Raw genomic sequence first — 27,072 nt, 5'->3', positions numbered from 1 at the left:
GAGGATTTTCTTGCCATGCTGTGTTAGGAGGAGAACATCACCAGACAGACATTTAAATTGTTTTATTTAACTAAAACAACAACGTTATGTATTCTGGATTTTTTTCTTCAACAGAAAACATATTTTAACAAAACAAGCATATGCATTTTTGAATTTAGTTGAACATTCAAATTTTTTTAAATCAGATTTGTTTTTGTTAAAATTGTTTTTAACTAAAATAGTTAATTTTTTCTTAAATATTTCATTTAAATTGACTGTCAGCCAGGTCAACAAGAGAAACTTAAAATATTGGCTTCTGCAGTTAACTCAGTCATTTTCACCTTCATTTTCCTATTAGTTCATAATCTGGAAAAGAAAAACCAGCTTTTCTGCTTTTTTCAGGTCTCAAACGACTTCTAAGTTTGGAATGAATTAGTCCAAAGGAAGAAAATATTCTTTCTACACTGGCAGAAGAAGCTACTGCTGTTAAAAGTGAGATTATCACTTCAACAGTCTCTGAATCCAAGTGCTTAAGTGACTTCCACAAGTTCACTCGTTTGAGTTTCTTTAAAAAATTATCATCAAACATATATTTCTTGAATGGTTCATCCTTAGCTCTGAAGTTTTTTATAGTTGGCATTATGGAGGGATGATGGCTATGACATGGACATCCAGCAAACTCCTCTTCTTCAGCAGTTAAGGTTTGACCCTGTTACCGAGTATTGAGAATATTTGCAAGAAAATGAGCTGGAGATAGTACTTGTCCCATTCGTTCTTTTAATGCTTGTAATTTAACTCTGTCATTGCATATTTATGTTTTTAAGATCTCACTTGGTTCATTCCAAATTTCAACAACATGAGCAATAAAATAACAATTTCCTTGCATTTTGTTCAAGACTACAAAAATAGGCTTCAGGGTACTCAGCGTGTGTTCCACATTTCTCTTAAGCCCAGTGTTGAGAGCTTTGGCTGTGACAGTGCCATCTATTTTTTCACAATTTTGTTTATAAACTGTCATCGGATTAGGCCAGTTCTTGATACAGCGCTCAAAACAGTTGTCTACTGAGTTCCATTGCACGTCTTGTGGGAGAGTTAGCTTGGTTCCTCCCACTTTTTTTCAGAGCAGCTGCTGCAAAGTGGTTGTTTCAGAAATATTTTGCAGTTTCAACAACATTAGCCTTTATTTCTGGAACACTGAAGTCTTTGACTAGGAGGTGCATCAGATGAGCACTGCAACCCTATATTGTTAGCTTGGGACTCTCTTCACTCTTCTAAATTTCTTCTCATCTTGGATACATTTGCAGCATTGTCTGTGACCAAGCTGCGTACTAGACATTTGAATTTTTTTTCACTGTTTGTTACAGCTTTTACTGCTACTTTTTGTAAGTATTCTGTTGTGTGCAATTCCATCATTCTGGATGATGGAGATTTTTTTTTTTTTCCATTTTGCTACAGGTGATATACTGTGGCTATGTGACGTATATGATGTGACTGAAACACTATCATTGGCAGATAACTCTGAAACTATAGAAAATGATGGTGATCTTGAAGGTGGATAATCTTCAGAATCCTGAATGTTGAGGATAGATTCTTCTAAACAAAATAAGTCAATGCAGTTGTTCAATTATTATTGCCATACTGCTCATTTAGTATTACTCACTGCGTTCACTGACACTCAGTACAACTTTAAAGGTGAAATTGTAAAAGGAAGATCTGCCTGTTTCAGCTGTTTGTTTATTTTTATCACAACTGCATCCAAAATGATAGTACCATAGAGTAACAACTATATTTTTTGCTCCAACATGAGAATTCAAGAATAATCCTTAAGAAAGAAGTATGAAATAAAAAAGTTTACCAACCTCGAGATCCTGCATGTTCAGCCATGTTCCTTTCATCATCTTTAACACAGCTTCCTCCTGAGAAGGAACGCTTCTCATGATGTTTCATTTGGGCACCAGGCCTTGCATTTCTTTGTTGCACTGGTTTGCATTTTGCACACATGCGTGTCTTATCCACAGGTAGATTCATTAAAATATTCCCAAACTGGGTCTCTTTTAGGTCCTGCTGCCATTATAGGGTTTCCCTTCTAGTGTATAGTAGATCTCAAATCAGTGAAAGCTACACTCAGAAAGACCTCAAGACTTCTGGAATATGCTGCTCAGACAGTTTCACTTTTGTTTCTACTGCCTGTCCCTCCCTTCTCACATTTATCTCTAGACTTCTTCTCCTTGTTCGGATCTATTCCTCCCCCAACAATCTTCTATTCACTGAACTTTTTGAAACTTTGCACTTTTAGAGAAAGGTAAGGGATTGATTCTTGTGTACACAAATTTGCAGAGGGTTGAGGTCCATTATTTCTCAATTTTATATATTTATTTAAAAAATTTTTTGCTGTTAACAAGCATGTTAGCTCTGGAGACACAAATTCACAGTTTGAGAACTGCAAAGCTAGGCATCTCTGATGGTATCTTCTAGGCTGAGCACTGATTCCCATTGGGTAGATAGAAATATTAATCTATACAGAAGCCCCTGAAACCACGTAAGGTTGGGTCCCTAATCCATGAACTATTGGAACTCATTTACAAAACTATTCAGGTAATGTTTAAGAAAATATTGTCTCATACTATAGAATTAGAATTTATAATCCCTATTCCATGTTGCGATATCTTTGAGCTATAGTGTATCTTTGGATATGTTTTTCCCTCAAAAAGCATTTTATCAAAAAAATGCAATTTAAACTAAAAATAATTTTTTTTAAATCATTGATTTTTATCCACCCTGATGCTTGATTCATAACTTTTTGCAAAGGTTTGCAGGCAGGAGAAAATTTGTTCCAAGTGCAATTGTAAAGAATGTTACTCTTTTTCCTGACTTATTGGTAAGTGGAGGGCAAGTGGTTTCTTTCTCTGCTGGCACTTGTATAAGTCTGTTTTGCAGGAAACTTCTGACTTTCTGTATAAGCTTGAGGCCGATATTGCTTTTAAGAACATAAGAACGGCCGTACTGGGTCAGACCAAAGGTCCATCTAGCCCAGTATCTGTCTACCGACAGCGGCCAATGCCAGGTGCCGCAGAGGGAGTGAAGCTAACAGGCAGTGATCAAGTGATCTGTCTCCTGCCATCCATCTCCATCCTCTAATTGAAAAAAATAATTGGAGATATACCTATCTCCTAGAACTGGAAGGGACCTTGAAAGGTTGAGTCCAGCCCCCTGTCTTTACTAGCAGGACCAAGTATTGATTTTTGCCCCAGATCCCTAAGTGGCCCCCTCAAGGATTGAACTCACAGTCCTGGGTTTAGCAGGCCAATGCTCAAACCACTGAGCTATCCCTCCGTCCGCAGTTCTTGTTATGTTGATTCAGAATGTGGTTTAATAGGGACACAAATTAGCTGCTACAGAATTGGTCACAAATTTGCTTTGCTTTTGATAGTTTTGGTTCCAACCAACCTGCTCTTTTCTTCCTTTAGTGTATTCCCTCCCCCCCCCTTAAGGTGTGTGGGTTGGGGTTAGGGGTTGTTTTGGGGGTTGAGGAAGTGGGGAATTCTGAATCTATAGCCAGGAAGATATCTCCAAGGCTTAAAACTTGTAGCATTCACTTCTTAATAATCTGCCCTCCACAGTGCTGGTTGTCCATCTAAAACATAGCTTCTAAAATGCAGTTACTGAAATGATCCTACTTACCTGTTGACCTGACCACGTCATAGGCACTGACCATTCAATATCCTACAGAACTACCTGACCTTGCCCCTTACTGCATCACTTTGCTCACTCCTTTGCTCTACTAAAAGTGACAGCCTTGATAATCCATTGTCTACATTTCCCACAAACATTCCAGTCTACCAGCAACTACCCTCATGTCAGCTAAAACCCTTCAGACTTTTTTCCCACAGTACTTTAAAAAAGCTACACTATTTATTTAACAGTTTTAGAAAATTCAACTGAACCGCTACAACCTTGTCTACTCTTGGAAACAGCACCAATTTTAGCAATTGTTTGCTAAATGATAGTCTGTCGGTAAGTGTAGGCACAGACAAACTGTGTCCAGTGTTGGTTCAGCTAAGCCAATTACTGAAACCATACGATTTTCTAGTGTAGACCTGGTGTCAGATACACATATGACTAATGAGCAACTATATGATCTTACTAGTGTAACCTTTGTCCTTCCACCTGTCTACTCCCTGTTGTTTGATTACCCCCCAACTTGTTGCATCATGTCTAAAATTAGATTAAACTCTGGGGAATAATCCCTGTCTATTTGTACTATAAAGTGCCTAGCATACTTGTGGGTGCTATAAAAAATAATAGCATCTTTCAACTGGGGATTTCAAAGCACTTTATAAACATTAATGTATTTAGCTTCACAACATCCACGTGAGACAGGTATTATCTCTGTTTTACTGATGAAGGAACGGAGTTGAAATGATTACTTGAGATTACACTCTGTGGCAGGACTGGGAATAGAACCAAAATCTCCTGACACCTGTTCTGTGCTTTTTAGCCATGCAGCCCTTGCTCTAACCTCTGGTCCGCACAACTAATACCTGCCTGATGATTGGAACAGTGTCTCTGCTGTGGACTAATAGCTGTGGAATTTTGGATCCATATCAGTGAGTAGAAGACTCTTCTAATAATGAAAAGTACAGTTACCCCAGCTTTCCCTCCTCGCCCCTCAGAGGAGACTGTCACCTCCACAAAGCCCTGTGCGAGGAAGGAATCTGATCAGCATTCGAACTATGATCCTCCATGCGGTGTGGACACCCAGGTTTGTCTTGCTTCTTACTCTTGACCCAGATGACAGGAAAGGTCAAGAAGGGACAGAGATTTGCCCTGCAGTGTATATTCCTGCTGCAGTCCTGCAAAGTCAGGCATGTATTTTTCTCGGTGCAAAAAGGCACAATGACTTGGTCACGTCTGCTGGGCATGTCCTATTCCACGGCTGGTTTATTTGCGGTTGGAAAGAAACTCTGAGTGAAAGAAGTGTGGCTATGTCAGCTATGTGAGTGCAAGCGTAAGGAGAGCATCTTGGCCAGCTCTCTGCCATTCTGACTATAGAGCTGTCTGCAAATCCTGCACGCTGGAGTAAACATTTCTCTCTGTTGCTAGCAACTGCCTTCCCTGACAGTTCCAAACAGAAGAGCCTAAAATAGCTCCAAGGCCTTACAATTAGTAGAAGTGTTAACCCATTTCCACAGGAAAAGAATAGCACAGAACTTTCTAGCTTCATGTAGTCTCAGAACATACAATGTCCTTAAGTTCTTTGTTTCTACGTGTGCATGCCCCACCACAGGCTGCTCAATCTTCTTCACATCATGTTATTTCTTAGTATTATCTGTCATCTTATTTGGCACTGACAGCACTTTCAACTTCAATACAGTTTACAAACATTAGCTAATTAGAGGAAACAAATGGCAGAAACCTACTTTTACTGAAGTGTAATACTGCACTGTGATGTTCTCCTGTACGTATATATGGCTGTGCTTTCCCTCCTACCTCTTTCCTGCCCACAGTAACCCCGTTTATGTCTGCTGCTTTCTCTTCTATGCTAAATGTTGCATGCTGATGCATGAGAAGGATGGCATGGTATGGTGTTGCCACCCTTTCTTCTGTGCTACTGTGTGCAGAGCTGGGTCCTCAATCAGCTACCACCACTCTCCAGCCGCCCAGCTCTGAAGGCAGCATAGAAGTAAGGGTGGCAATACTGCGATCCCCCCTAAAATAAATTTGTGACCCTCCTGTAACTCGCTTTTGAGTCAGGACTCCTAATTTAAGAAACCCTGGTCTCCCCTCAGAAATCTGTATAGTCTAGGGTAAAAGCACAGAAAAGATCAATTTCACGGCAGGAGACCAGATTTCGTGATCTGTGATGTGTGTTTTTTTATGGTCATGAAATTGATAGGGCCCTATTTATGAGATAAGAAACTGATGCTTTGAAGCAGTCTTCTTTTTTGTTATCATCTTGCAAGATTTGAAAAAATTTCAGTTTTAGTTATTTTGGAAACATCACTTAGAAAGTTAAGCTGAGGATCTGGTTTGTGCTAATTGTTCTAAATCATCTGCAGCTGCTAGAAAGGACATTGTCACCTCTACAATCATTTCCCCTCCTCCCCCCAATCATTGTTTGTAATAAGCTTGAAACAAATGTTTCCCTAACATAATTTGTTTTCCTTTGCATGCATGCTGATTTTGTTCTTGTGGGGTGAGTCATAAGTGCAGGGCTTCCTATGCTGCTTTGCTGTTGTGGGTTGAGCTCAGAACCAGCACATTGGAACACTGCTTTCTTAAAATCCATCTCCTATTCCTTTCCTTCCTCCAAAAACCAAAATAAAACCCAGAAGCATTAGGAAAGCAAACCTTGAATAATTTCAGAGTTTACAAACAGGTATAAGAAAAACTGTGACAGTAGGGAACATTGACATGTCCTTTTAAAGTACAGAATGTCCTCTGGATAGAGCTGTTGTCTGAAAGCCTGCTCTGAGTTGCAGCTGCTGCTCTTCTGACCCTCCAACCCCATCAGGCATTCTCTCTTTTTATAACATGCCCTTTGCTAGAATGTATCAAAATATTTGGAAGGAATGAGGAAGATGTCAGTGAAGTTAATGGATAAATAAAAGCATATTCATAAAGTTAAATGATAGGCCAAAATAGCAATTGGAGTGCATGTTTGGGTGGAATTGTGACTTTTTTTTAAGCTGCATGTAAACAAAAGAAACCAGCCTAATTAAAACAGGTGTTTTATAATTCCTTTTCAGTGCTTTCCTTTCTCTTCACAACCACCAAAAGTGAGAGAGGTCATGATGTGATATAAACAAAAGAAATAAGGATATTAATTTCTCCATATTCCGATTCATGTTAATCAAAGTGAGGTTTATCCTTGGTCCTTTATTTTTCTTTGCATTGATTTTTTTTATCATTTTTACTTCCTGTTTCAAAACAGTAATTCCCCATTGAAATTCACTTTCATTTTTTGTTTTGGTCATTTATAGCAATATTCTTGATGTTTAAATCTCTGATTTCCTGAAGATCCTATATCAAATGGATAGGTAGATTGCTGTATGATAGCTTTCTGCTCACTCTGTCTGCCATCACAGTGCTGCTGAACTTCACTCTAAAGACCCTGATTGGTACATCTGCTTAATGGGGTTTTATTGATTTATTACCAGGCTGTGAGTGAGACTGGACAAATGAGAAGGGTGGTAATAGTATCTTTAAATAGGTGCACCAGGTGGCTGTTCTGGCTGCTTGAGAAGTTACTGCATCATTACTTTCTTCAGTAAGGATGTGTCAGGTACATGAAAAGCAACCTTGGGGATAGCGCCATGTAGCCATTACTTATAGCAGTGCTGCAGCAGTTACATTTCCTGGGTGCTAATTCCTCTCCTTCCATATTACCTGTCTCTCATAAACTGTTTCCCCTTACACCGTCATCCTCCGAACATATGCACGCACTGGAGAGTTCCTTCTGTGCTGTGCAGTATTTTCCCAAGGGGGCTCTCTTTGATCCCTGTCTTTCAAAATGCCTTATTGATTTCCAGGACTCTCCCCTAATGCAGTTGCCTAAATTATTCTATTCAGTCAGGAAAGACAGCCATAGGCCTACACTACTCCTGTGTATTTTATCGGCACTGGGCACTTAGAAAGCTAGAAGCAGTCCTGCCAGTCAGCGTCTCTTTTTCACTTTGAGTTTAGGTTGTCTCTACTTTGTTGCACTGGGCACCTATGCAACATATCTCTTTAGACCGAAGCCTTTTAAATATTTGTTGGAAAAGGTTTTGCTGCCTGCAGTAAGGTGAGAAGAGGCATTTGGGAGGATGGCATAATTTAGTGCAGGATTTAATTTCTTTTGCTTTCTGGTCAAGGGTATGATTTTCGGTGCCTGATTGCCCTGGCAAGTCTTGTTGCTCCACCCCTTGGGTGGATAAGATAGACCCAGTTCTCTTCCAGATCACTTTACACAGCTTACAATGATAATTTATTTTTTCCTCTCCTCTTCCTGATTGAAAGAATGCTGTGTTGCTGTCCTTCCTGCTTTCAGGAGTCTGAGGGTAGTGAGTGGGAGGAAAGGCTGGGTGAGTTCAGTCTGCAGGAATTCTGTTGGTGTTGACCGACTACTTTCAAGAAAACACTTGAAAATGTGAGAGTTTTTTGGAGTAGAATTTTAGTGATTATGAGACCATGATTTCATGGCTAGGTGTAATGTATGCAGAGGCTGTGCCATAAGCTCTGCCGAGTTCATTCTTCCCATGCCTGCCTTCATCATTTCTTATCCAAGTATTTCACAATACATGGTGATTTAATGATGATAAACCTCCAGCTGAGGTTGAGAACATTTTTCCTGCTTATGACCTCTCCTAAGTCTCAAATGATGAAAAGCTATTGAATTAACACCAGTGTGCCACATTTTGCATCTATACTTGCCCTCGTGTTGATGGATGAGAGAATTGTTCCCATTTCAAAATGGGAAGATTGATTTTTTTTTTTTCTTTCACTCTGTGTGTTTATGGAGTTGACCTTGTTCCTGTCACCTTTGCAGCTGGTAGTTTGACAGGTATTGTCTGTGTCTCCCACCCCCTCAGAGTTAATTTATTCGCACGTAGGAGCTCTTAGAATATTATGTCTTTCCTTGCTTTGCTTCCTAGTCCTTGGTATCCTACATCATAGTCACAAACTTTGCACCAGAGGACTGGAAGGATCTCCTTTCAGAAATAACTACATTTCATTTGCTGGCTAGAGGGAACCGCAAATACAAAAATTCCTTCTTCTCTTTCTCTCTTACTGCGTTCCCCAGATGCTTTTGGTTCTGGACCATGAAAGGAGAGATCTGAACCAGATAACTTACCTTTTGTCTTCCACATAGTGACATGGAGCGTAGTCACTAGGCAATGGATATGTACTGTACCGTAACTTTTTGTTGTTAGCTCCTGGATCAGTCCATTTTCTCTGTATGTCAGAGGAATTAGTCTATTATTCCCCTTCAATACCAACATAAAAGTAGCCTATCTGCTTTGTGTAAACAGCCCCACCCCCACCACTTAAGGCTCATTGGTTAGCTATACAATGTTATACAGCTGGGGTGTATTAACTGGAGTGTCGTACATATGACCAGGGAGGTAATTGTTCCACTTTACTGGGCTCTGGTGAGGGCTCAACTGGACTGGTGTCCAATTCTGGGTGTCTCGCTTTAGGGACAATGGGGACAAATTGGGGAGAGTCCAGAGAAGAGCACCAGAAATGATAAAAGGTTTGGGAAAACCTTACCTATGAGGAAAAGTTTAAAAAAACCCTGGGCTTGTTGTTTAGTCTTGAGAAAAGAAGACTTGGGTGCTTGGGGGGGGGGGGGGGGAGAGGGCGTGGAAGGATCTGATAATTCTCTTCAAATATATTAAGAGCTGCTATAAAGAGGATGGTGATGATTTTTTCTCCATGTCCACAGAAGGTAGGACAAGAAGGAATGGACTTAATTTGCAGCGAGGGAGATTTAAGATAGATATTGGGAGAAATTTTGCAACTGAAAGCTCTGGAATAGGCTTTCAAGAGAGGTCATGGAATCCCTGTCATTGGAGGTTAAGAACAGGTTGGATGAACGCTGTCAGGGACAGTCTGGATTTACATGGTCCTGCCTCACTGCAGGGAGCTGGACTAGATAACTTCTCAAGGTCCCTTCCAGCCTATATTTCTGTGATTCTATAAAAGTGACTTAAATAAAAATCATATAGTTTTATTGCCTTTTAGAGTTATTTCAATACTTACCTATGTATGTACATTTAGGGAGTGTTTTATAGTACATAGAGCAGGGGATTAATAGTCATGACTTTGTACTGTTCATGATTCTGCCATGGATCTCTCTTAACCCTTCTGTCTTTAGTTTCTCATCCAGTAGAATGTGGGTCATGATACTTTACCCACACGTCATAAATCCCTTGAGATCTCCTAATAAAAAGCACTTCGAAGTGCTAATTGTTAAGGCTGGAGGAAGGTTGTATCTGAGGCAACCACGCTGTCTTAGAAGGGAAGCAGAGAACTGTGTAGCCTAGTATATCTGATTTTGATTCCAGGAACAATTTTTAGATTCATTCACTAGAGACAAAGAAATTGAACTTCTTAAAGAGGAGAGCAGTAAGCTTAGCAGCTGCCAGCAAGGGGATTAAATAAGAAACCAATCTCATCAAACTAATCTGATATAGTTTATTTAAGGGTCTGACAAAGAAAATTGATGTGGATAAGGCAATGAGGCATTTTAGCTAGATGCCAGCAAGGCTTTTGATGAAGTATTGCATGAAATAATTTGTAAAATGGAGGAGCTGGGACTCTGTATTAGTTGTGAAATAGAAGATGACCTACCACTATTTATTGTAATTTTCTGCACCCTATACTTCATCCACTTTTCTGAAGAGAGGCCACACAGAATCTCTCATAGCTCAGTATTGGGGCCTTCTATCTAATACAGTGTTTTTCACACTGCGTGCACATACATCTAGAGGTACACGAGCTCTCGTCAGAGTGTACATGTAAAAAATCCTGTAATGTAAGACCTTTTTTTCCATAGGTATGTTATGACCCTATCTTAGATGGGTGTATGCAGTAGACCAGTAGTTCACAAACTAGGGCTGCCGCTTGTTCAGGGACAGTCTCTGGTGTGCCGGGCCGGTTTGATTACCTGCTGCATCTGCAGGTTCAGCCGATGGCTGCGGTTCGCCACTCCAGGCCAATGGGGACAGTGGGAAGCGGCGGCCAGTACGTCCCTCGGTCTGTGTTGCTTCCCGCAGCTCCCAACGCCCCCATTGCCCTGGAGCAGAGAATTGCAGCTACTGAATAAGCAGAGGCCGTAGTTTGAAAACACTGCAGTAGACTACATTATTTAGAAAGGGGTATGTAGCCTAAAAGTTTGAAAACCATTGATCTAATAGTTGTATGCAAAAACCTTAAAGCAGATCAATAATGCATAGAATTTAAATTTCCTTATGATGCCAAATATGGGTGGAATAGCAGGTGAAAGTGAGGAGACCATAAAACTGCAGGGAGACTCTCAACAGAAGAGCTAGAGAATAGAGTTTCACGGCATTACAAAATGTGCGGTCAGGAACTTGTCATATTAAAAGGGGGAGAGAGAGAGAGAGAGAGAGAGAGAGAGTGTTAAATGGAAAACAGTGTTTAAAGAAATTAAGAGGAACTGGGTGCAATAGTAAATTTCCAGGCAAAACCTTCCAAAATAGAATTCATATTGGAAATAAGTTCTATTCGTGTGAAATATTATTAGACTGGTGTACATTTAAAGAAGAAAATTATGAAAAAGCTTTTTAATTAGGATAAAAATATGGACATGGACATTAAATAATAAGGCTGTAGTTAAAAAAAATCTAAATGTTAGTCTGGAAATATTCTGTAATTCTTTGTCAACCTTTGTTTTTCCCTCTTATGCTTGTCTATTGTCCCACTACTGGTAGAACACAATTATTTACCAAGTGACAGAAGCTAAATTATTCCGTCTTCGCTAATTGGTTCTGTATTTTGTTGTTTGATCACATAACCTTCCTCTTTCCTTTCTGCCCATATCAGGTACAGAGAGTTCTTGAGCTCTTCATGAGAGGGTGCGTAAGATATTCTTTGTCCTTGTATTTTGGGTATGAGAGGGACAGAGGGAGGAGTGCAGCTCACAGTGAGTTGTTGGACAGTCCTTGACTAAAATTCTTCCCTGTCCCCAATATTATGCTGTATCCTGAGTGTTTACTGCCCTCCACTCCAAAAGTTGCAGTGTTTCATTGGTGCTATGTGTTTATATAGTGCACAGTTCCTTGGTGGGGGATTCTGTAGCAAGAAAAATGTGTTAAAGTTTAAAATACTAATAAAAGTATAATGAGAAGTACAAGACTAATGTGTTACAGAAAAGAAGTCCTCTGAGAAAAGCTTTGTGAAAGGTATTTTTCACCTGGAGAGGCTCCTAGTATATGGAATAGTTGGCCCAGATGTGTCAGAAGCTGACAGTCTTTGACTTAATTTCACTAACTTTAAGTCCTGCATTTTCTCCACCCTTTGTACAAACAGTACCACATAGCACTCTCGGACATTAAGAGGTAAGGGAGTGTGGCATGGGGGCTGGTTCCAGCATATGCTGTATGCCAGTGGTTCTCAAACTAGGACTGCTGCCTGTTCAGGGAAAGCCCCTGGCAGGCCGGGCCACTTTGTTTACCTGCCATGTCTGCAGGTTCTGCCGATCGCAGCTCCCAGTGGCCACTCCAGGCTAATGGGAGCTGCAGGAAGCGGTACGGGCTGAGGGACGTACTGGCTACCACTTCCCGCCGCCCCCTTTGATTTGGAGCGACAAACCATGGCCACTGGGAGCTGTGATTGGCCAAACGTGCGGACATGGCAGGTAAACAATCCGGCCCAGCCTGCCAGGGACTTTCTCAAACTAGGGCCACCGCTTGTTCAGGGAACCACTGCTGTATGCCACAACAGTTACCAGCCAGAGGCATTCTATGCTGCTGCTCAGAGGAGTAGTACACTTAACAATGTGTTGCAGAAACCTGTCCTAATGCAACTGCAGGATGACTCTTGTGGAGAAATGTAATAAATAAATAAATAAAATTAACTGACATGATGATGATATGAGGTCATCCCCAGACATCAGGGAGGGGAGCCTGCTTAGTCATTGGGGCAACAGAGCTCAGCAGTGAAAGCTGCCAGTTGGGAGCAATGATGCTACAGTCTGAACATAGACCTCCTTCATCTTAAGCTATAGATTATTATTATTATTTATTATTATTTTAAAGATGGCCTGCAAAGAATCTTTTGTCCTGCTTTATTGTGTATAAAAAAGGCCTGTAAGGTTGGTTTATGTATTGTTTGTTTTTAACTTCAGAAGTGTTAGGAATATAAAATCTAATTTTTTGCTTTTCCTGGAGGAATCTTGAATGTGATCTGTGAGCTCTCATATCTTAATTGAAGGTGCAGAGTGTTTTAATCTTTAGCAAATAGATTTTTCTCCCAAGTATGTCTGTCTTTATTTAAAACTTTTTTGTTTTTTTTAATAATTTAACAATTCCCTTCCTTTCTTAATAACTCAGTTTTGGTATTTTGATTTTTGTGATGTTGTAACTTCACTAGTTTTCCAGTCCTTATGATCTTCCAAAGTAGACAAGACCTAAATTTCTTCTATACACCTCTACCCCAATATAACACTGTCCCCGGGAGCCAAAGAATCTTACTGTGTTATAGGTGAAACCATGTTATATTGAACTTGCTTTGATCCGGCAGAGTGTGCAGTCCTGCCCCCTCGGAGCACTGCTCTATCGCGTTTTATCCAAATTTGTGTTATATTGGGTCGCGTTATATGGGGCTAGAGGAGTGTGTGTGTTTGTGTACTCTTCTGACAACCTTTCAATCCCTCTTTGAACAATACAAAGACAAAAGTCCTTTTTTTCCCCTTTACCACTCAGCTTTGAACTTTGATAATTGTTGTATTACCATTTTGATATTTGTTGCTTCTCTTATCCAGCTAAGTACATCTCCAGACCACATACTATTACATTCTGCATGCACAAGGGCCTCATCTAATAATGGAAAAACAAAAGCCAAGGCCTGGGCAAGTAAAGAGTTGGAGAGTTAGTATGTACGTTAATAGAGGTCTTTGTTGTTTATCTGTGACAGCTATTTTTGAAGGTCTCATTACCAGGCCTTACCCTGTGTCTGCACAATGGGTCACTATATTAAATGTGTTTGTATGGTAGATGCAGATTGGAGCCACACTTTGTAAGTACAGGATCATCTTTCTTTTGGGAAGATACAACTTAAACAATCTTTCCTTGTCTGTCAGCTTGTGGGTAGTGTTCCTTATGGCTGCCTCCAAGACACAGGAAATATATACACTCAGTATGCTAAAGGTTCAGGCTTGCAAATGGAAAGCTGACTTGGTGGTACTGTTTTGTGCTTCACTGAGAACTCCAATCTCTTACTACCAGGTTTTTAGAGCACCTTAGACAAGGCATGCTAATTCCCAGGAGGAAAAGAGGAAACTGTAACCTGAGCAATGCACGCCTTTATAAGGGCCCTGCAAGCCCTCAATTCCGACCACTTTCTCAAAATATAGTCTCTAAAATAGACTCCAAAGAAAGGGGGATGAAGGGTCGGGATTGTGTATCTGCAGTGATCTATTCAAAGAGCTCCAATGCCAAATAAATCTTTCTGTTTTGAGTACTGTCAATATAGATTCCCACCCTTGGGAGCCTCCAGGAAAGTGGGACTTGAGGAGTCTCTTAGTTGAACAATGACTGCAGCACAAATGTCCCAAGCTGGGCATACTAACACAAGGCTGGGTCAAGAGAGCAAGGCAGAGTGAGAGACAGTCCGTGAGATAATCTGGGGTGTGTTATTCATACAGGGCTTGGAAAAGGCCAAGGATCTTGAACTGAAAGCAAAATTTAACTGGGAGTTATGCAGAGTTTGGACCAGTGGCGTGGATGTGTTTCCTCTGGCTGACCCTGCTGAGGAGGATGTGATGTTCCAGGTGGCCCCTTGAGTTTGTGGTAGAAATTCATTAGTAGATGTTTGGCTAGTTTAAGAAGGTATAGGACATTTCTGATCATTGCAGTTTTCAGAGCCTTTAGGAGTGGTGAGGAGCTGAATGGAACCCAGAGTACGACCCGACCATATTTAAGTCAGATGCCTTCAGTGTTGGGTGAGAACAAATTTTTATCTGTCTCCAAAAAAAAGACTTCCTTTGCACATCAGTATTTCCTCTGGATTGGGTTTTAGCCAGCTGTGTTTGCTCCAGTTTCTCACTTCACTGTATTGCATGACTGGAGGAATCATTGGGAAGATGATGCAAAGCAGAGCAATGGTGTTTGGATTTTTTTTCCTCTCTCTTTCACTGCAACACCCCCTTCACCTTCCAAGATTGAGGTCCTCAAGCTTTGAAATCTGTTGCAGTCAGCAACAAATCTTTTTAGACCTCATGCCCTGATCATGTTGTAAGAATCTGAGATCTGAAGGATTTTATTCATTTATTGCTTAAAAATAACTAATACACTTGATAGATGGTTTCTGAAAGAGAAATAGGAGGGGTTTGCTAGATGTTCTAACTAAAGTAAGTGCAAGTCAGAAAGAGAAATTCTACAAGAGATTTTAAACCAGTGAACAAGTAGGGGAGTCATGTATCTGGTTTGAGAACAGTCTGTTGAACATTAGCAAGAGGACAGGAAACTGCAAAGGTTTTAGATGAATTCGTACAGATAACAGTAGGGTAGATTTGAATAGTCAGTACTATAGGAATTCAAAAGGGACAAAGGAAGGAAAACTGCAAAGGAATTGGGTTGTGTTTTTTTTTTTTTCCAAACAAATATTTTGCAACTGCTCTGGAAAGTATAGTGGTATTTCATAAGGCACTATTATTTGTATAACCTTACAAACTGTCGTTAAACTGTGCTGCTAAATTTGCAGCAATTCTGCAAAAAGCAAAGGGGAAAATAACACTAATACTCTTAACTAAGCCTGTACATTTATTACTTTTTGTCCAAGAGTGTTCATGTTTGCAGCCTGGGTTCCATTTTAAAGCATCTCTTATCTTGTGGGATGTGGATTTTCAGGGTTTCACTGAACATGTTTGGTTAGTTATATTGTGTGTTGATAAGATTTTAAAAAGAGAATTTTTCCATCTCCTGTGTCTCTCATTTCGTTTGGAGTTATTTTTGTGCTGTTCAAAGGGGACTGGAAAATGAGCTGAGAGAGTTTGTGCTCGGTGAAGGAAGGAACGCCCTGGCCTCTGTCATACTAGGTGGCAGAGTTCCATTGCTTATGGCCAGGGTGAAGGAGTAGGAGGAGGGAAGAGAACAGCAGTAAAACAGGCAGAGGAAGTGAGTCAGTTCTCACTGAAACAGCAAGCCGTGATTCCACTTGCAGGGAAGCCAAGCTTGGTCTAGATTGAAGGTAGAAGTTGCATAAATCCCATGCATACCTCCCCCATTCCCAGTTTTAAAATCTGCTCTGCAGCCATGTGAGGTTTGAGGATATTCAGGTTACAGGACCTTGGGCAGAGGGGAACATCCAGTTTAACTTCTGTTTTTAATATATAAATATTTTATTGCACCTTGTTGTTGGGGTCTTTAATAATAATGGAAATGTCTTGTCTGCTCTGTGTGGATTTTAAAAATCCCATGGCAGACTCCATAAGAGATGGCCCTGTTTTCCTTGCTTAAGAATTCCCTTACACACCACAACATGTGTGTGTGTCATTTGCTTCCTTGCCATCCCAAAGAAGGCTGCTTTTCTGTAATGGTTGAAGTGATCCTGGATGGAGTATAAGTTGTGTGTGGGTTTGTAAAGCGCTTTGTGATTCTCTGGGATGAGAAACACCATTTAAATGTTAAATATTGAGCATGGAAGCATGTTAGTGAAGAAACAAACTCTTTAATAGTGTTTTCTCCTTTCTCCCAAGCCCTCTGTACTTTTTTCCATTCCCATTATTTTATGAGAATTGTGGCCTCCTAGTCTGCATCTACGCTTCCTGCTCTTCTTCACTGTTTCTACAACCAATTCAGCTCCACAGGTGGGAGCTTTGAACTTTGGTGACTCTTATTTTAGCAATGCCCAAAACCAAACAAACAAACAAAATCCACCAAACTGAGCACAGTTCTCAACTTGCTGTTATCATTCATTTCTCTTTGACAGTAAAAGGAAGGTTGTGGTCACGATGCAAGTCAGATAGTAGTCAGTTTGTGGGCTGTCATTCAGACTTTTCACAATGGGAAGGAGGTGGGGAAATGTAAAGAGCAACTGCAAATAAATGTTTCTGCCCCCAAGAGACTCCATGTATTGGTCCTCAAAACTGTTAAATGCAGTTCAACGCCTGAAGCACAGACCAGGAATGAGGGGCTGAACTGGAATCTAGGAGTTGGGTTCTGTATGCTTATGTGTACTGCGCAAACCGTGAGTTGGGCATATGTTGTTCACTGGTGTTTGTGTGATGTAGACTGTTTAAGCAGGTGGAGTCCCCACCATCCTGCAATTAGACTGAGCATACACAAAGGATAGGATTCAAATTTACCCTCTTCCTGGGACCTCTTCCTTCTATTTAACATAAATAATGACCAAGTATTTATTTAAGCTATTGTATTTTCCCTTAAGCAACAGACGCTGAAAATACTGCCCTTTGGGAAAAAGTAATACACTCTACCCCGATATAACGTGACCCGATATAACACGAATTCAGATATAACGCAGTAAAGCAGCGCTCTGGGGGGGCAGGGCTGCAGCTCCGGCGGATCAAAGCAAGTTTGATATAATGTGGTTTCACCTATAACGCAGTAAGATTTTTTTACTCCCGAGGACAGCATTATATCGAGGTAGAGGTGTACCACCACTGACTCCAGTTGTAAAAACTGAAGATGATGTACATATCTAATGTGGTATATGACATATTATATACCATATTTATAAAGCTTGACATCAAAAATTAAATGCTTTCCTCTGATTTTTATGTATAAAAATGCAGACTAACTCATTTCTTATAATTCATTACTAAATTTGAGGCGAGCTCATTCATTCTGCTTATTTTTAATTAAAATTATTTTAATAAATGATAGTAAATTTAGACCTCATAGGTAGTCATGAATTCTAATTTAATTTGAACAGGTTTATTTTTAAAAAGGAAATATTTAAATTTAAAATCTATTTAAATCATTTACAAATACAGGATAGATAAGAATCATTTATAAAAATAGTGTGTATAATAATTTTAAAAAAATACAGTAAAAGCACCATCATATCCCATATGTCACAGTAATATCCACACGATAGTTTTTTTCCGAGCATCTTTCACTGCCTCTCGCATTTTGCCCATTAATCCCATCTTTCCTGGACTACTAGTAAAATTCCAAAACTAAGTTTCAAACAGCTGCCATTTTAAATACTTTTTATTTTTTAATGTTTACACCATTAGCCATAATGGTTCTTTTCCCTTCCAAATGCAGGATTTCCTCATCTCTTCCTTGCCTTCCTGTCCATTCCCCACCCCATCAGAAAAAAAAGAGGAGGAGGACAGAGACTTAGTTACTTTCACCCAAATCGTAGGCTAGGTGATATTCAGGTTTGGGCAAGTGTCAAATTTAAGATCCAAGGTCCTGGATTCATGAGAGCTAGAAATGTTTACTATTTCTTATTGGAATGTGAAGATTCCTACCTTTCCAATGGGATCTGTGGCACTTCTTGTCCTGGTAGGCCCCAAGTTTTTTTTTACCGTGGAATCATGGCTTGATTAACTTGTTCTAGATCATTTTAGATATTATAACGTTTATTAGGATTTTCTCTTCCTCTGAGGTCTGAACAATTAGATTGTTCGCTAAGAGAGACTGGCTTTGTAGGTAGGAAGATACAAATAGCATTATAATTTAATATTTTAAATCTAAACCATTTCAGAAATAATTCTTCTGTAAAATGTGACTTACAGGATGAGTCTGTCATGAGAATATTGATAACATGACATCTAGGTTTGGGATAGCCTCATTACATGGGAGCTGGTATTTCTATGTATTTAAGTTTAGGATAATAAGATTCCTATCCAAGGCGTAAGCTGCACTGCTGTCATTAATAGCACACATTTCAAGAGAATGTGCCAGTCCATGAGCATTCTGGAGTATGTGCCATAGAAGATGGCTTCCTTTATTGTGGCTTTTCATCCTTGATTATGTGTATTCATGTGCTTGAGGCACCTTCTTTTCCTGTTGCATACTGACAGGTATTTAGTCTGAAGATCGTTAAAGGTGCCTCCAGACTCTTCATAAACCACTATTCAGTGTGAAATCCCTTAGCAGAAATGGCAACTTCCAACTGCTGCAAAAGACACTGAGAGTGCAGCAGGTTGGGCAGGTCCTGCCTGTAGTGAGCTGTTAAGGGATTTCTTGGCTGATAGGCTGCTTCAGAAGCAAGATGATTTCTCCACGATACAGCTACTGTCTTCTTCCCTCCCTCCCCCTTGTTGAATGGAGCATCTTTTCTTTATGTTCAGCTGAAGATTTTGGTGTGTGTTTTTTTTTTAACCATCTTGGAGAGGAAATTTTGGAATACTGAGATAATTTAAATTGTTTTGCCTTTTTTAGTTTTAGCAAGTCGTTAATTTTTCAGGGTTCGAATTAAAAGCAGATCATTCAGCTTACAAGAAAGAGAAATTAAATCAAAATCAAAGGCTTGATGAGAGAGAAGGGAGGAAGGTGGGAATGTTAAACAGAAAAGTCTTCAGAGTGGGCTAAAGGAGTGGTACCCGACGATCTTACACAGGAGGGCCACATAAACCTAAACGCAATGTCGTGTGGACCAAACAGATCCTACATATTTTAATAAGAATTAGTCACCAGTATTGATTTATATTTTAAGTTCATCTTATTTCGTGTGTATTTAGATAGTTAGTTTGTTTCTAGGTACAGTATTGTCTATTTATACACTTGGATAAACTAAAATGATGTAAATATGATGACAAAACACTGATGAATTGGCCGATAGTATATTGTGTTGAAGCAGGACATGGGCCTTATGAAATGTTGTGGTGGGACGTGTGCGACCTGCGTGCCCTAAATTGGGGCACTCCTGAGCTAAACTGTTCATTATTGAAATCAGAAGTGCTGTTTGAAACTGCTGTTCTTGTTGTACAAAAGTACTGTGATTATTTTTTATTTCTTTTTGAGTGGGATAAATCAGTTAGACTCTACAAAGGGTCAGATCTATTTTATCTTCCTCCACTCCATTTCCTCATGAGACAAGATTTTCCTGGTCCATATGTTTTTGGAAGGAGGGACAGGCACACACCTTACTGTTTGCTGATTCTGAGGGTGTGTATGCTATCTGATGTCCTATTGCTGTTTTGTGCTCCTTACTGGACTCATTGATGTTCATTCTCTGTTTCAGGCATTGTGATCGAGTGGACTCCAGCATCCTCTGAACTGCAGAGGAGAAGAGCAGAAAGAAGAAAGGGAAAGGTGCACAGAGGAAAAGGAGTTGGAGACACTTACATCTGGACTTGTACAAAATTGGAACTGGATGGGAAAGTGAACCGTTTGGTGTCTTTTCTTCCCCCAGTCTTTGAGATGGATGGGTTGTAAATCTGTGTGTATAACTGGGAATAGACTGAACCATGAATCTTCAGGCTCAACAAAAGTCTTCAAACAAGAGGGCTGGGAAACGGATTGCATATTTTAATGAGCAGGATGTGGCTGTGCCATCGAAAGAACTGCAACAGCAGCTGAAGGAAGGACAGTACTATGGACATGGAGGGGAAATACCTTCTTCACAAACTATGGAGCTTTCTAAAGCAGGGGGTTTAACTGGTGCTCCCAACAATGTTGCCTTGATGAACTCTGTTGTTTATACTCAAGATAGGGGGGATTCCATGATGATGTCTCAGCAGCTGGCTGCTGTCAAATGGCAGAACTCATTGATGGGGAGCAGGTTGCCTGAGAGGATTGATTCCAGTTGGCAGCCTTCGCCTGTGGCATGGAACCACAGTGTGGTCTATGGGGGCAATCAGAAAGGGGTCCACCACAATGCCAGTTCCCCAGGTTTCTATGGGCATCCTGAAGCTCTGAAAAGAAGCCAGGAAAAAGAAATGGAGGTGCCGCAGCTAGAAATATATGGAGATGCTGCTGTTCAGCAGATGATGGCCCAGAAGGCTCAGCTGGAACAACAAGCACTGATGAGACAGCAAGCTCAAATGAATTCATATCACCAGATGCAGAAGCAGCAACAGCAGAATCAGACTCTACCTTTACAGCCTTTCCAGCTTGCATTCGGTCACCAAGGCCAGAAGCAAGGTCTTCCTGAATTGTTACATGTCTTTCAACAAGCCCCAGCTTCCTCCAATCCAGTCTTTACTACTCAGCAGAAACAACAGTCTCTTCCTCAGCTGCAACTGTTTGAAAACTTCTACCCACAACAGCAGCAACAGGCCACCACGCAAGCCTTCAACCTCCAGCAAGCTGCTTCTATAGCACAGCCCCATGTGGCAGCAACAGCACCCCAGCATCATATGATGGCCCACCAGTACCAGCAACCGGAGAGGAACCTGGAACTCTTGAAAGCCCTAACAGAGCAAAACCAACAGACTGTGCTACCTCAGACCCAGATACCCTTTCCAAGGAGATCAAGGAGACTCTCCAAGGAAGGTATTTTGCCATCCTCCTCTTCAGGAGAAATAATGGCTTCTAAACCAGTAGAGGAACAAGCTAGCAATCTGTTCCTGCATCACTGGCAACCACAGCAGCAAGGACTGCCGTTTCAGCATGAGACTGAAGCTCTGAGCCACAACAAGGGTAGCTATCCACAGCCCACGAGAACACCCCTGGGACAAAAGGAGACCCTGAGTAGTAATGAGTTGAACCAGCCTGACACAGAGAGGCCGGCCACATCCTATAATAGCAGAGATGAGGAGAAGCAAGTGGCAATGACCGAAGAAAGCACTCGGAGAAATAATGACTTTGTGGGGGTGAGAGGTGGTGTGATCCAGAGCACCCGAAGAAAACGGTGTATTTCTCAAGAGGCCAACCTGCTAACTCTGGCACAAAAGGCTGTTGAGCTGGCTTCTCTTCAAAATGACAAAGTAAGGGATACATCCTGACCAATATAGCATTTCTAAAATAGCCCCCATACCATGTCATATCCTACAAATACATTTCTCAGAGAAAAAAGCATGTGAGAAGTCAACCTAATCGAAAACAGCAAGGAGTCCGGTGGCACCTTAAAGACTAACAGATTTATTTCGGCATAAGCTTTCATGAGTAAAAAAAAAATCAGTTCTTCAGATGGTTTTTTAGGCACAAAAGCTTATGCTCAAATAAATCTTAGTCTTTAAGGTGCCACTGGACTACTTGTTGTTTTTTGTGGATACAGACTAACACGCTACCCACCGATACTTAACCTAATCAAAGAGAGACAGTGTTTACTACTGCAGAGTCAGCTCCAGAATGGTAGCAAGGTGAGGGACTGGACCTGGTTACAGAAACTCTTACATGTATGAGAGTGATCTCCTCATACTGCGGTGTGGTTACCTGAGCAGTGTAATTTATCCCACTGGTATTGAATAAAACTCCTGACCCGAGTCCTCAAAATAAAATGTAGCTAGCTATTCAGGCTGATCAAGAATAATAGGTATAAATCTACTTGGCTTGGTTTCTTATGGCCTTGTTCACCTGACCTCTTTCTCTTGACTAATACTCAGTCAGAATATGAAGGATGACATCTTTAACAAATCATTTTTTAAATATTTTTAAAAAATTGAAATTTTTAAAATTCCAAATTGAGACAGCCATGAAGAAATCTGGTTAACCTATAGGACAAAGGCCTGTAAGAGCCTTTGTAGGACTTGTTGAGGAAGACGCACTATCTCTTGGTAAATAAGACACACGAGCAATCACTCCATTGCTCCCTCTAATGTTCCATAGCCATAAGCTGCATAGTATCATGTCATGTGGTGAGATGAGGAAACAGGAGGCCAAGAACTGAGGGGCATAACTGAGAGCTATGTTCTCTTCCAACCTTGCTTAGACTGGCCTTACAGTGAATCCCTCACATGGGAAGATAAAAGATCCTTTTCTTTGAAGACTTCATTGCTGAATAGGGTGGAGGTGGTGGGGAACAAAGCATGGATTTCAGGATCTTTGCAGCGGTGTATTGGAGAACAGTGACAAGAAAAATAAAAACATTTCCTTTTTGCTATTTCCTGCCCTTAATCTCCTGCTTGCTCAGTGGTTGCTTTGCCTAATCACTCTATACAGGGATGTGTAGTTTATTCAGTTTTTGTGAGCAGGTCAGAGGAAGTGCACACAAGCTACTAAATCTGTTCCACAGAAGATCAACAAAAACCTTCATCAGTTAGTTAATCGACCTTGTTAAGATGATCACCTTTTGCTTGCTGCGCCATTCCTATTGAGCAAGTTACTTGTTAGCACGCTTGGTAGAAAACTGGGAAGTAGTTAGCAATGTGAAATATGTACTCTCTTGCTTATCCATTGCCCTCGCACCCGCAACATGCTTGTACTTATCCAAGTAGAGCTGCATTACACGCAGTCTGATCATTGGCATGGTGAGTGCAGTTAGAGAGATCTGGTTGTGTACTTAAGAAAAGGCTTGGGGAGATCATATAGAATTGACAGTTGAAACAAGAAATTTCACTCCCTAGTCATGCCTGCTTATTGCCACAGTTAGCAACTTGAGGACAAAAGAGAGCAGTATTTATGACCAATTCTGTTTGTTCTCCCCAATGAGCAGTGAAGAGGGTTTGATTCCACAGTGGCCGAAATGGAAGAGATTCTGTACACCCCACTCTTCTAGATAATTTTGTACATTCAAGATGAAATTTTCAAAGCTATCCTTCTAGGGCTAATGAACCCTACATTTTTAAGGGGTTAACTCCAGTGGATCAGTGGGTGGATGCATGTGAGAGAGAGAAGGCATATGTTTGTAGGAGTGTGGTCTGCTCCCCCACTCTCCTTAGTCCAGTGGTTTTCTGTCCCACAATACAAGATGCTGCTTCCACTGTTGACACCTTTCCGCTGATCGGAAAACCTACTGAGCACAAATCCAAAAGGCACCTACCTGATTGTTGTATCTCATGCAAAGAACATATATAAGAAAGGTAGAGGATCACAGAGCTGATGAAAGAGGTTTGTTTATTCATTTTAGTAAAGTACATTTCCACTGGATAAAGTATAGTACAAAAGTCAGTTTAGTCCTTTGGTCAAGAAATTCAATTATAGGAGCTCTCAAAGAAGAGAGAGAACCAGGGAAAGCACGTATGTTACAGTTCAGGAATTAGGATCAAAGTCAGACACTTGGAACTGCAATATACAGATGTTCCCCAAATAGTGAAAATACTTCCCCATAAGCACATTGGGGGTTATTGAGGAAGCTATTTGCAGGGCATAAGTCAATCTGGAAAACAAAATGTAAAACTATGGATGTGGGAATGAAGGATCAAGAGAATAGTCGATACTGTTTCTAACCCCAGTTGAAATAGATGGGACAACTCTAAAATCGTTTTGCCAACTTTGGAAGATAATTCAGATAAAGTATCCTTTTCCCCAGATATTGTAGTTCTGAGTACTTTCCAGCTAAGAGGATGATGTATTGAGAATACCATGGAACCCTGAAATAAGAGATTTAGATTGAAAGTGACATATTGTCTAATTAAAGGTGGGTGATCTAAAACTTTTAAGGTGCATTTGGAATTTTTTTCTTCTTGTCTTCAGGAATTGGATACTTCAAAAGAGAAGAAGAATGTGGTGGCTGCAGCACCTGCAGCAGCCAAAAGTGTTTTGGAATTTGCCAGTTCTCCACAAGCCTCCAAGAGACCCCGGGAAGATAGCAGCCTTGTTCCTCTAATCATGCCTGTGTCTGTGCCAGTGAGGAAATTCGACTTGCAAGCTATTGGGAAGGAAAAGGGTGAGGAAGGGAAACTCCAGAGGGTGCTGGCAAATGATCGAGGTCTTTCTGAACGCAAGCCCTCTGTGATAGTCACCAGAAGAAGATCCAATCGCAGCTCCAACATGGAAACCTTAGTCCAGGTATGGTCACATTAATAGACCTAGAAGTCTGCTGGATCTATGTACCCAGCTTCATCCTTTCTGTTGAAACAACTTTTAATTGTGAATGAATAGTTTGAGTCTCCTAAACTTGAAAGGGGCACCTGGTCTTTGGCTGAATTTGATCCAGAGACCATATCTGAGTCCTGTATGTAGAGGGTTGGGTTTTTTATGTGCACCCCTGCCATCTGATGGCTAATATGTGGAGAACCATTGGCTTTTTGAGGCCTATTGCTGGTACTAAAATAGCCAAGTAATGCCCACAAAAAGTCTGGAGGATAGAAGAAATGAAGGTAGACAAAATGTGTCTCTGGTTAAATAATGTGTATGCTGTTGAAGGCTTGCTCTATTCAAATGATCTTCATTTAGCAGAGCTATGCTCTAAATAAGGGGCATTTTTACCATTCATGCACAGGTAACTTTGAGTTGTAAAACTGTGTGCCTATCTTTGAGTTCTAAGTCCCAAACTGGACCTTTTGTTCACATGGCTACCATGATGCTATAAGAACAGGAGTACTTGTGGCACCTTAGAGAGTAACAAATTTATTTCAGCATAAGCTTTCGTGAGCTACAGCTCACTTCTTCAGATGCATAGAATGGAACACACACACAGGAGATATTTATACATACATGCATCTGAAGAAGTGAGCTGTAGGTTATGCTGAAATAAATGTTAGTCTCTAAGGTGCCACAAGTACTCTTGTTGTTTTTGCTGATTCAGACTAACACAGCTGCTACTCTGAAACCTGTCTTGATGTTATAAGAATCCCTTGTTGGGGTTCCCTCAATATCTATTATTTATTTAAATATTGCATCTAGTCAGAAGAGATAGATTGAGATAAAGGATTATAGTGGATAATTTTGCTGTCTGGAGAGATAACAAATAGTGTATAGTTCCTAAGCAGCTGCAGACTTTTGAGAAAAGACTGTTGGATTTTCTTCTGTTCTATCATTGAAAGTGACTCATTCCTTCTCTCACCCTGTGGGGTCATCTGTGTGTGTCAGAGTTCTGTTAAAATCCCATCTTCCCCCTTCATGACCACCACGTTACAACTGCCATCTTTCTAACCCAGCATCAGACTGGACCTCTGTCTGGAGCTTGTAAATACAACTTTATAATCTACCAGAAATGTTGTTGCTGAATAATAGTTGTCTCCCCATTAGGGCTGCATGGAGTGCCTCTTAAGAAGCCCTAGCCAGCTTCTATCCTGCAGTGCACTGAGCATGTCATGTCACAAATTTTGTAAGCAATCTGAAGGCATCATTACAATACAATTTAGTGTTTAGATAAGTGTTTCTCAAGCTTAATTGCTCCGCAATCCGCTTCTGACAAGAAGTTACTGCATGAACCCCGTACCCTGTGTTACTCAGAATAGTTAGTATTTTAAATAAAAAATGCATTACAGGGCCGTATCAACGAAAAGTAGCCACTAAATATTTTAATGGACAATACAATCATAAGACAATCTTTATATCCAGTAGTTAAAAAATAAAAATAAATATGCACCTAATGGGAGGAGTGAACTTGCATTGATGAACACAAATTCTTGAAGTGGGGCTCTGTGTGGCTGAGGTAAAGATGGAGGTCATCTCCAACAGCGAGACCTGACCTGTATTTATTTGTTTTTCAGTGCTTCAGCCCACAGTCGCCTGCGGAGAGGTGGGCGGGCTGGCTGGGGCTTCAGCTTCCCTTTTCCCATGGACCTCTGGGTTGGGGCTTTCTGCCCTGGTGACCCCATCAAAATGAGGTTGTGACCCACACTTTGAGAACCCCTGGTTTAGAAGATTGTATTAAAAAGATTTGTTTTCTTTTTGTAGCATGAAGATGCTGTTCCAAAGGAGGAATCCGAGGGCTTTTCCCGGAAACCAAAGCAGCGCCCAAGACCTGAACCACTCTTCATACCACCGAAAGCAGGCACCTTCATTGTCCCTCCAGTCTATTCCAACATCACTCCATATCAGAGCCACTTACGCTCACCTGTGCGCCTTGCAGATCACCCTTCAGATAGGAACTTTGAGCTACCTCCTTACACACCTCCACCAATTCTCAGCCCAGTGAGAGAAGGGTCTGGGCTGTATTTCAATGCTATTCTCTCTGCTAGTGGTCACTCAATTCCACCTCCGATGACCCCTAAAAGTACTCACAGAACTCTGCTGAGATCTAGTAAGTTCCTTTCTTTGGTCTGTTGGGAGTGGGAGGCTGAGTGCCAACATGAATGAAATTATCGTTCTCTTAGACAGTTATGGATAGCTGGATGTGGAGCTTCCTGATGGGAGACTCAGGGAAGTGGGATATAGCAGAAGCGATGCTGCCATGTTTAGAGATGTTACTTGGGATCAACCCACCATTGATCTCCTGCACCCCCTACTAACTTCCTAAAGAAAAGATTTAGTCTTGAAAGAGTTAGTTGTTCTCTTAAGCATGGGATTAGTTTAGCTGAAGTATGAGAGAGTTTGCTTTTAAGGAATGGGTTACTGTCATGAAAATGGTGGACCAGAATGAAATGGTGGGTGAAAGTTCAAAAATCCCTCTTCAGCT

At 40.8% G+C, this 27,072-nt stretch overlaps 1 protein-coding gene across 9 annotated transcripts in view; it reads left to right on the top strand.

The window, feature by feature from the left end:
• MIDEAS (mitotic deacetylase associated SANT domain protein) overlaps positions 1 to 27,072 on the top strand; it is an 86,825-nt gene that overhangs the window by 39,820 nt on the left and 19,933 nt on the right. For 5 of the 9 annotated variants that reach the window (XM_050956033.1, XM_050956037.1, XM_050956031.1 and 2 more), the window contains 3 exons: positions 19,867 to 21,553; positions 24,201 to 24,515; positions 26,352 to 26,697. In XM_050956033.1, coding sequence (XP_050811990.1) covers positions 20,093 to 21,553; positions 24,201 to 24,515; positions 26,352 to 26,697 — 2,122 coding nt within the window. In that variant the 5' untranslated portion in view covers positions 19,867 to 20,092. Of the gene's footprint in view, positions 1 to 381; positions 681 to 4,477; positions 4,587 to 4,648; positions 4,742 to 19,866; positions 21,554 to 24,200; positions 24,516 to 26,351; positions 26,698 to 27,072 lie in introns of those variants that run through there. The other 4 variants (XM_050956034.1, XM_050956030.1, XM_050956032.1 and 1 more) reach the window with 3 other exon arrangements.

The sequence above is a fragment of the Gopherus flavomarginatus genome, chromosome 5 (assembly GCF_025201925.1).
Source record: "Gopherus flavomarginatus isolate rGopFla2 chromosome 5, rGopFla2.mat.asm, whole genome shotgun sequence".
Lineage (NCBI taxonomy): Eukaryota > Metazoa > Chordata > Testudines > Testudinidae > Gopherus > Gopherus flavomarginatus.
The sequence above is the reverse complement of the archived record's forward strand: the minus strand, read 5'-3'. Positions and strand labels throughout refer to the sequence as shown.